At 44.1% G+C, this 10,210-nt stretch overlaps 1 protein-coding gene across 1 annotated transcript; it reads left to right on the top strand.

The window, feature by feature from the left end:
- The first annotated feature begins 389 nt into the window (after window positions 1–389).
- On the top strand, window positions 390–2,190 carry LOC138796819 (uncharacterized). Its single transcript, XM_069976522.1, has 3 exons — window positions 390–674; window positions 905–1,051; window positions 1,193–2,190. Exons 2-3 carry the CDS (start codon window positions 942–944, stop codon window positions 2,079–2,081), a joined length of 999 nt encoding a protein of 332 aa, XP_069832623.1. The 5' UTR covers window positions 390–674; window positions 905–941; the 3' UTR covers window positions 2,082–2,190.
- The last annotated feature ends 8,020 nt before the right edge of the window (window positions 2,191–10,210 follow it).

The raw sequence follows: 10,210 nt of genomic DNA, 5'->3' as shown, positions 1-10,210 counted from the left end.
GGCCGTAGTGTCATGATGTGTCTTGGCTTGTTTGGCCCCGCTCAAAAGCATGTATTTGATTCATGAATCTGCCCCCGGGCCAAATAAGCACACCCACATCCCTATAAAATCTCCGCCCACTCGCGAAGTACGCCCATATGCTTGTAGTGTTTTGAATGCCAAAAAAATAAAAAAAAAGATGTCTGATGGCGCTAATAATGCGCCCTATGGGCCAGCCCGGCGTATGAGGCTGCGCCGCAAGCACCAGCTCGTGGTGCTTTCGATCCTGTGGAAGATGCGTAATTATTACCAGCGTTTGTGTGTAAGTCTCTATATATTTTTTTTTTTTTTTTTTTTTTTTTTTTTTTTAAAGCTTTATGTAACTTATTTCAAACTAGCCTTACAAACTGTTTAGGCTTATAATCCGTAAAACATTGATTTAAATGTATTGTTTATGCAAGCTCCCTTAAGTACTGTTGACCAAAGGTCCTTAAATGCAACTGTGTAATAATTTTGTGACTAATTGAGATGTCTTAAAAATAATAAATTTAATTTTTTAAAAATTCTTCTCAGAGGCAAAAAGACGCAGAGCAGCGCCGTCTGCAGGAGGTGGGACGGCGATATTGGGTCCACCCCATCAATGTTCGGAGGGAGACCCGGGGCCACATTGGTTGCCTGTATGATGATTTGCGACGGTATGTCGATTTGAATACATCAAAGTCGTCAAATCTTTGAATGTAATATTGCAAATGTAAAGGTTACTGTCCACAAATGTTTACCCCAAAGTCCATAATTTTATTATGTTTTTTGTTTATCCTTACAACGTTTGATGTTAATGTCAACATTTGTAAACCGTATGACATCTTCCTATGATGTGTGTTTGTGTGTAATATTAGTGATCAATATTTTTCTTAATTTGTTGCAGACATCCTGACAAGTTCCAGGACTTCGTGCGCCTGCCTATGGAGGCCTTTGATAATTTACTTTCCATTTTGACCCCACATCTCCAGAGACAGGACACCTACATGCGGAAATCCATCCCTCCTGTGGGACGTCTGCTCATAACGTTAAGGTGAAGATGCTTTATTTTAATGCGAACTATTTGTTCATGTAATTGTAGTTAAATCTAATATAGTGTTAAAATATGTAATAATTTAATATGTAGCTGAATGTGAAATAGAATCATAAAATACTATTTTTCATTTTTTCACAGATTCTTGGCGACAGGGGAGAGTTATGTATCGTTGCACCTCCAATTCAGGGTTGGTACGTCCACCATCTCTGGAATTGTGAGGTGCACGTGCGCCGTGATCTGGGAGCATTTGCAGCCCATCGTGATGCCCAGTCCGACCCGGGAGATTTGGTTGCAGTCAGCAGCAGGCTTTCAGTCTGTGGCCAATTTCCCCAACTGTATAGGGGCGGTTGATGGTAAGCACATACGTGTGAAGCAACCACCGCGATCAGGATCACAGTATTTCAATTATAAGAAATTTTTTTCTGTGGTCCTGATCGCGGTTGTTGATTCCACGTATCGTTTCCTTGCCATCGACGTCGGCTCCTATGGCAGTACTGGGGACTCCCGGGCGCTACTGAGATCAGAGTTTGGGCGGCGCATACTCTTAGATCACGTGACTCTACCTCCTCCCACTCCTCTTCCGGGTACCACGCATCCCGCTCCATTCGTCATGGTAGGGGATCAAGCCTTCCCTTTACTCAACAACCTGCTGCGCCCTTACCCACGGAGAGGGCTGGATGAACGGGGGAGACTATTTAACCGGAGGCTGAGCCGGGCACGTAACTTCGTGGAGTGCGCCTTCGGGATCATGACTAGTCAGTGGAGAGTGTTTACCACTGCCCTGCAGTTGAAATTGGCCACAGTTGACATGGTCATTAAAGCTGCCTGTGTTCTCCACAACTACCTTCGGGACTATGCTCCCACCCCGGAGGTGAACGTGGAGACACTGCCAGCTTTTAGTGCCCCTATCAACTATGGCCAAGGGAGACAACTCAACCGCGGGATAGTGGTCAGGAACCTCTTTGCTGACTACTTCATGACTCCTGAAGGCGCCGTGCCCGTGCCCCTTTCACAGCCTCCCTTATGAGCCACGGCCACAGGACTGATGTTTTCCCGCATGTATGTCACCTGTCTCTGGGATGTGTGTTTTTTTATTTTCTTTTGTTGTTTGAACCCGATGTATTGGTTGATATTTAATTTTCATTATCTTTTTACTAAAACAAAAAATATATTTTCTTATTCGACTAAACAATGTGTCTGCCTTTTCAATGTATGTAAAACATGTTGTGTGTTCCCACATAGTAGTGTTCGAAAATACACATTACCTCACTCGATATACTACTGGCCAGTAATTATCGAGCATGGTCACATCATGCTAATGTTAATTGTATAGTCCTTTGAACCTAGTGTGCTGAAAGATTGATGTGATCAAAACATGTGCATTTCCTATGGAGTGACCAGCAGGGTGCGCACTATATGTCTAACTTTCTAGTGTGGGATATGTAACAGGATCTGATATCTTCTAGTGCCACAGTCCATCTCACTTCTTAACAATCACTATTAACACACCACATATATCCCTCCACACATCACCCAGGTGCGCCAGCTGGATGTGGTCTACTTAGGTTGCGGTTCAAAAATATTATTTTATCATCCATTTTTTTTCTGTAAAACACAGAAGAGTGTATTCAAAGATTAGAAATCTCGCTCTTTACTTGATCACCTGTTCCTTGTCTACAGTCATCTCCTGGATTTCTTATCCAAAATCCATCACATCAATCTGCCAGTGTAAACGCTACATTATGTAGTTTATTGTGTGTACGTTTATATATCCTCCACTTTGTACATAATGACCACATGCTGGATGTCCTGCAGGAGGAGATTTCTACTCCCATCGGACATAGAGCTCTATGTGGAAATGATAGTGTCATGATAATAACATTAATGTCCCAAAATATGTTAGTGCTCATCACAAGCCTCTCCTGCTCTGCCCACTTCCTGCCTTGGCCACAGATGTCAGCATAGAGCAGGCTCAGACCTCAAAAAGAAGGAATCGCAGCATTCACTACATCTTCGCTAGTGGCTTCACAATACGTGTATTTCACTCAGTATAGCTAACAAAAACAGCAGTGGATTCTAAACACCCAAAGGATCTCGACACAATGTTGTAATGTTGTGGATGTGCGCCATTAAAACACTAAATAAGGAAATTTCCTAATAATATCCATTCTTAGAAAAAAACTTAGCAATATTTCACTTTAAATGGCGCACAGCCACTCTATTTCTACATTGTGTGAACACAGCCTTTGTGTTTTTAAGCCACTACTGGTTTTGTTAACAATACTGACCAAAATATACTGACTCAAATACACGTATTGTGAACCTACTACGAACATGTAGTGAATGTTGCGATTCCTTGTTTGTCATGTATGACAGTGCTCTCTGCTGCCATCTGTGGCCAAGGCAGGAAGTGGCCACAGCAGGAGAGTGTTGGCCTGATAAATGAAATACTTAACTACATTATAATATTTCCTATCATGACACATTCATTTTAACACATACAGCAATGTCTCACATATGATTAGAAATATTCTCCTGAAGGACATCCAGCATGTGTTCATTTTCTACTAACGTAAAGCATACAACAAAATTTTATAAGACACAATAGCAACATTCAATACAGCTTTCTATGCAAACAAAGTCCACTAAGTATTTTGAAGCGTATTTCGTAGTTCCTTAGTGGCAGTCAATAATCATTTGTTTTTTTAACCCTTAAACACTAAAACATAAACAAGTAAAAAATAAGATTTCGGGAAACAACAAGATATGTCGCAATGGATTTATTACATGTCAAAAAATAAAACATTCACATGATAGTGTGTGTGGGTGGATGTGGCCGAGGGTGTGTGGAGACTACTTTGGACCATGTTGACAGAAGTTAGAATAGTGTGCAGAGGCAATAGTGTGGGCAATATGTGAAGGACACAGCCAGCCTGACTGTATTCTGGCACCACAAAAATAAAAGGGACATCCCAATCCCCCCAAGCTGTTATTGTCATCCCTAGCTAATGTGATGCCAGACCTTCTAAACAGTGTGTTATTGATGTGGTCCTGGTGCACACAAATGTTAGGAAATTATTAATGCTAGTAAGGCGCGGTTGGCACTAAGGCCCTACAGTGTAGCAGACAAGGGGTGGTGTTGGTGTAGCTGAGGAGAGGGAGTGCGGAACAAACACAAATGTTGTTGGACGGTCAAGGCACATGTCACTCTCTCTCGCCAGGCTCCACAGGACCCTCTTGACATCTTGGTGGTGGAGTCCTGGCCAACCCCTCTGCCAGATTAGGTTCTTCATTCTCTTCATCCGATGAGGCCTCTGCTGGTTGCTGAACTACTTGTGGTCTGAGGAGAAAACAACACTGGTCACTATCTAAGATGGCACTTTTGTTTAAGGACATATTTAGCCAGATAACTAAAATGGAGGCATCCAATGCAGGATTACACTCTGCCTGCTTTCACACTATTTTCTATGTACGAGGTGCCACACTAGAACTTTTTACAATATATTCACACACTGTTGACCCAAAATGTGGGTCTTCACAAGGCCACCCGAGTGGAACATTAGTTTACTCTATGGACACATTGCGTACATTGTTTAAACATTATGAAGACAGTCCACGCTATTGGCATAACTGCCATTTCATGTTCTGGATTAGATCCTGGAGGGATCAAAAGCTGTTCCCAAAGCGGTTAGGCCAGGCTGCATTTGTTAGTTATCTGGTGTCCAGCAGGGGGCGCCTCATCTTACCGAAATCGAGATTACTCTAAAGTGTTCACTAAATATACTGCTCCCCCTGCTGGAGCCTCGATGTATACAATCTATATAAATCTAACACATGTCTATGTCTGCACACATAAGACACTGAGCTACTTCCGTCATCATCTGCTCCTACCATGGACACATGCAATTAACACACACACTTACCTGCGGCGTCTGGGGGAATTCAAAATGAAACGCAGCATTGGGGCAAAACGCAAAGCGGCCAGTTCTTCTTGGGCGGCCCCACGCCTGATCAGCTGCCGTCGCTGCCTGATGAATCGGTCCCTCACACTGGACCACCTGGTCTCCACATAGTTAGCTTCAAGCAAAAGCATCCACACATTAGGAATATATCAGCGTCAGGTGACCATAACACTCGAGTTAATGGTTTGCCACAGTGGCTAAACAACTTACCAATTATCCATTGCTGTAATCTAGTATGCTGGTCCCAATCTGGGTATACAATCCGGGCAACCTCCCTCCATGCGGCACTCCGTGTTAGCCGGCTTCTGTACCCAGGCGCAGGGCCGTCCCATAGCACTGGCCGAGCATGGACCTGAAAATCCAAAATAATTACAGTAACGTCTTAGAAATTATTAGTCAATAAGGTCATAGCTACTACACCCATGTCACATGCTACACGCCATGTTTGATTGTAAATAGTACGTCACTTATGTGGGTGGGGTCTCCAGCTTCACCTGCAGCCAACTCCCTCCCTCCATGATGTTTGCTGGCGCCACATATCATATACACAGTACACTACTACTCACATCATGTCCTCATAGTATTTGCCATAAATATATGTGCTTACTACTAGGGAATGGAAGGCCACAATCCGGCGCGGGGGTCTGGGATCGGATAGCGACACGGGGGGACACGCCTCCTCTCTGTAGTCTCGCCACCTCAGCACTGGGCGTAGCGGGGGTGGGGGGGGGTTAACTATTGCGTGTCGTGTGCTCGGCGAATTGCTATGTGACACCATGTAACGATGCTCAGCTTACCCATTTCTGTCCGGCATTGTCACGTCGTAAGCCGCTGCACTACAAGTGCCATAATGGTCGGCCACGCCTCTTTGAACGTGGCTGCTGCGGATTGTGTGTGCTTCCGACGTTACAACGCCTGACAAAGTACAAAGCAGAGCAGCGCTAAAAGCCAAAATACTCATTAGCCGAGCAGTGAACAGAATTAGCACAGCACACCAAACACTCCGGCTAAACAACAACCCCGCTACGCACACTGATGACGTGCATGTACTACAGAGAGGGGGCGTGTCCACGCTGTGTCGCTAGCCTATAGCATCATCAGCCTGCGCCGGATCTTGTGCGTGATTTGCGTACTATTTAAGCGACCTCCTTATGATGACACTATCAGCACATTATATGGTAGGATTTCTACTATGTATGTGCCGCCAACAACCATCATGGAGGGAGGAGGGAGGAGGGAGGAGGGAGGAGGGAGGAGGGAGGAGGGAGGAGGGAGAAGGGAGAAGGGAGAGAGTTCGCTGCACGGCCATCTCGCTAAGAGCAATCCTAAGTCACGCCCTGTTTGCCCAACAACATGTGCTATTACAAGGACAATTCCTCGACCAGCCATTACTTACAAATCTCGCCTAAAATACGATGTGCGTTACATGGTCCGAAAGAGCTAACACATTCACAGATTTGGAGGAGACACACACATCTGAAAAGACTCATGCAGTCATTGCTGGATTTCAAGCGCCCCCTGATGGCAAACACATAGGAATTACACACAATCGTACTTACATAAACTACTCGGAGCGATGTATCGTGCCACTAAATGACTATAGACAATCGTACACATAAAATAAATATTATCTAGCATCTATTGATCATTACATAATCGATTTGTTTTCACTAAATTATTTACCACTTAAACAGGATGCAATTACAGATGTGACTTTTGGACATCACAAAAAGCGATATAAAAGACAAGACTTGTAAATTACATGTATGTAAATGTGACTCACACAACAAATGACAGTCATACATTAAGTCACGGCCACACAACTATCTTCTCCGAGTCCAAAGGACGATCGAAATCTTTCTATCGATGATCTTATCTATGTATAAAGCACTCCCAACAGCTCCAGAAAATACTTACTTCACTGATCAGCTGGCCGACGGCTATAACAGACCGATCAGGATACATCTCGGGCTCCATGAATCACTCCGGCTTTGTTGTCCAAATCACTTCTTCTTCCAGCGACGGTTTTCAAAGTGCAGATTCTTACAATGCAGACACATCCTAAATAACCTTGGCTTCTACCCATAGGAACTCAAAATGATACATTTGTTATCTCCATCCAGTCACGGACACGGCCTAGGTGAAGCCTGGACACAAACAGTTGTTACATTCATCCCTGTATTTTGAGTTATATTTAAAAATATACAAGGACAATTACAAAATAAGACCGTGAGAAATGTGTGGCAAACAATATTTCTCTCATGGCTAAGCTTCAAATAAATAATTCCTTTCTTCTATCATCCTATGTCAAGGCCAAATGGCAATCCTGCTCTCATCACACAGGTGCAACTAGCCACAGTGCAGGGTGGCACTCAGATACATGCACTAACAATGCTATATAACATTTGGCCACTTCTCCAAGAAATGGACCACAAACACAACATTCCTTGCCCTTCCGGCCCAAAAGGCACCTGCAAAGGTCCAGGACACATGTCCACTCTCTGACAAGGCCGAGAGCACACCTGTACCAACGATACCTCATACCCAGCCCTCAGGCCAGGCACTCACTGGTCGTCAGTTAACTGCAAACTAAGGTGTAATCTCCAGAAGGAGAAAACTGGTGCTCAGCCATGAAATGACCACAGAACAACACGTTTGTTATTCCTAGATTCATTCCTTACACCCCTTTGTTTGCACCATGTCGTACCTGCTTGCCGCTTGGGCCCCACGATTTCTGTGATCCATTCTATATTGGAGCTACCGAACCGGTGGATCAGCCCAGCCACTATCTCCATATGTGAGCGAACACACTCATTTACATATGCAAATAACCAGCCCTTGGCGGCAAAGGCCACTGTTGACTAGAAATCAACGTTAGTTTTCACTTTGGTTACTGACAGGGTTACGAAATTTTGAATTACCATATGAAATAGAGGCTTTGTATTCAGACTGATAAAGTGTTGCCATCTGTATACATGGCTAAAATAGGCATGTCGCATTAATGCAAATCATTACGCGAAACAAAGTGCACAACCAGCTAAGCTTTTTCTGGGAGAGGTGAAAAAATGAGAGATTATATAAATACACAAGGAATTTTATTCAAAAACATTCTCAGACTTGCCAAGCAATATGATGTCACAATAGTAAAGTCAAAGTTAGATTAGGACAGAGGGGGAAGGGCGCATGAAGCTGCAGCTTACTGCAGACAGATCATTGCATTCTGCTGCAGGCTCCCAAAGGCCGATCTCGTGGGCCAGTCTAGGAGCAGACTATCAGATATTCATCCAGCACACACTGAGTCAATGATTAGCGTAGTGACACAACATGTTAATAAAAGCCTGAGACTTGTGGGAAATGTTACATATATATCGTCAACACATCCATTAACTGCACTATGTGCAAAGGCCAAACCAATACAAACATAATAATGGTTAATTTTTAGCTTTTTAAACTGAAAACATGTGAATAGATCCTTGATGTATCCTTGGCAAGGCTTTAGGCCTCTCCATGTGTGAAAATGTGGATTTTATTCTAGGATACAGTACATTGTGTAAGCGCGCGGTACTTTAGTAACCTTGAGCCAAATCACTACATTACACCTCCCAATCGAGAGAGAACAACGCAGATGTGTGTGGAAGAATGTCAACTATTCGACTTACACACACACACAATGTAGCATTGTTTTCTCCAGGCCAAATGTAGTTTGGATTTTATTGTTGATCATTAAAATACTTATAATGTTGAATTAAATATTATATCTAAAATAATTTTACACCAAACTCTGCATGTTCTGTATGAAATATCACATTAAACACATTATTGTGTATAAAGGTTAACAAAAAGGATACATTTCACAAATCAACCTTCTGTGCAAGATGCTGAGTCAAACATAGGCAACAAAAGTCAGTAATGGATGTAAAAACCGGACACATCAGACACTTGCATTTAGGAACTCATCTATTTGTATGACAGTCCTTTTTTTTCCTTATTGACGTTTAAATGTAGTGACATATTGGTTCTGCTAACAAGGGCCCCTACACACAAGAACCATTCGCCCTGGAGATAGCTAAAGGAAAGACATTATGATTTTACTTTTTTCTATAGATTCTTTTAAATGAGGATCTTAGCAAACTGTTTTTTCAAACAGAGTGTACCATGTCACCCCGGTAAGGTGTCCTCAGGGACATGGACCCTACTCTACCCTAACACAAAATGACCTCTCTGGGCCTGAAAAAGGAGACCACTTGCCATAAACCAAAAAAAAAAAAAAATAAAACAAAAAAAAATACAAATAGAAAAATTAAACCAAAAAAAGATAATAATATTATGATGTATTGCCTCATACATCACATAGTAGAAATCATAAACGTCGTGGGTAACGAGATGTCCGAGAGCGCCGTCCACGCCGTGGCTGGCGCCTAGGAACGGCCCTAGTACCCTCAGATGGAGGGGGCATGGCACCAGGTGGCTCTCGGGACAATGCTGGGGGGACAAGGGGGGAGAGAGGTGGGGGCACAGGTGGGGGCGCAGTGGTCTCGGGGAAAAGAAAGCCCTCCGGCGGGATATGTGGCCTCCGTGAGTGTAACCCATACACAGATTGTAGGAGGACGCCCACATAGCAAGGGTCGGGGAAAGTATCGGGGTCAATCTGCTCGTGACACGACAGCAGCACTTCTGTAACCATCCGCGCACTACGTGCCAGATTAGTAGGGAGATTCCGTAAACGGACTCCCAGATAGTAGCAGAAGAAATCATTCTGATCATCTCCTCCATCAAACCGCCTGACAAAGTTGACGACAGATTGATCCAACTCACTCAGTGCTGAATGAGCTTCTTCTTGCTCCCGACGCCTCCTGGTGGTGGTAGTAGTGGGCCTCGTGAGTGGCTGACGTGGCCGAGCTGCCAGGGGCACACCACTAGGACCTGCACCAGATGTTGATGGTGCTGCAGCCTCCTCCTCTTCGTGCATGGAAGTCGAGCCAGAAGGTCCTGGCATCGGCTCCGTGCCCTCAGAAAGAGTAGGACTGCCAGGCTCCTGTGATGGCGGTGGCGTGGCACAATCCCCCTCCTGCTGTGATGCTGCAACATCAGAACCAGCAGCATCCTGTCCTCCCGGTGGGTCTGCGAAATTGCCACTGGTTCTGTGGAGAGACAGAAAGGTTAGCTAATATGGACACATTCATAAAGGTACTTC

This window comes from Dendropsophus ebraccatus, chromosome 7, assembly GCF_027789765.1.
Source record: "Dendropsophus ebraccatus isolate aDenEbr1 chromosome 7, aDenEbr1.pat, whole genome shotgun sequence".
In the NCBI taxonomy this organism is placed as follows: domain Eukaryota; kingdom Metazoa; phylum Chordata; class Amphibia; order Anura; family Hylidae; genus Dendropsophus; species Dendropsophus ebraccatus.
The sequence above is the reverse complement of the archived record's forward strand: the minus strand, read 5'-3'. Positions and strand labels throughout refer to the sequence as shown.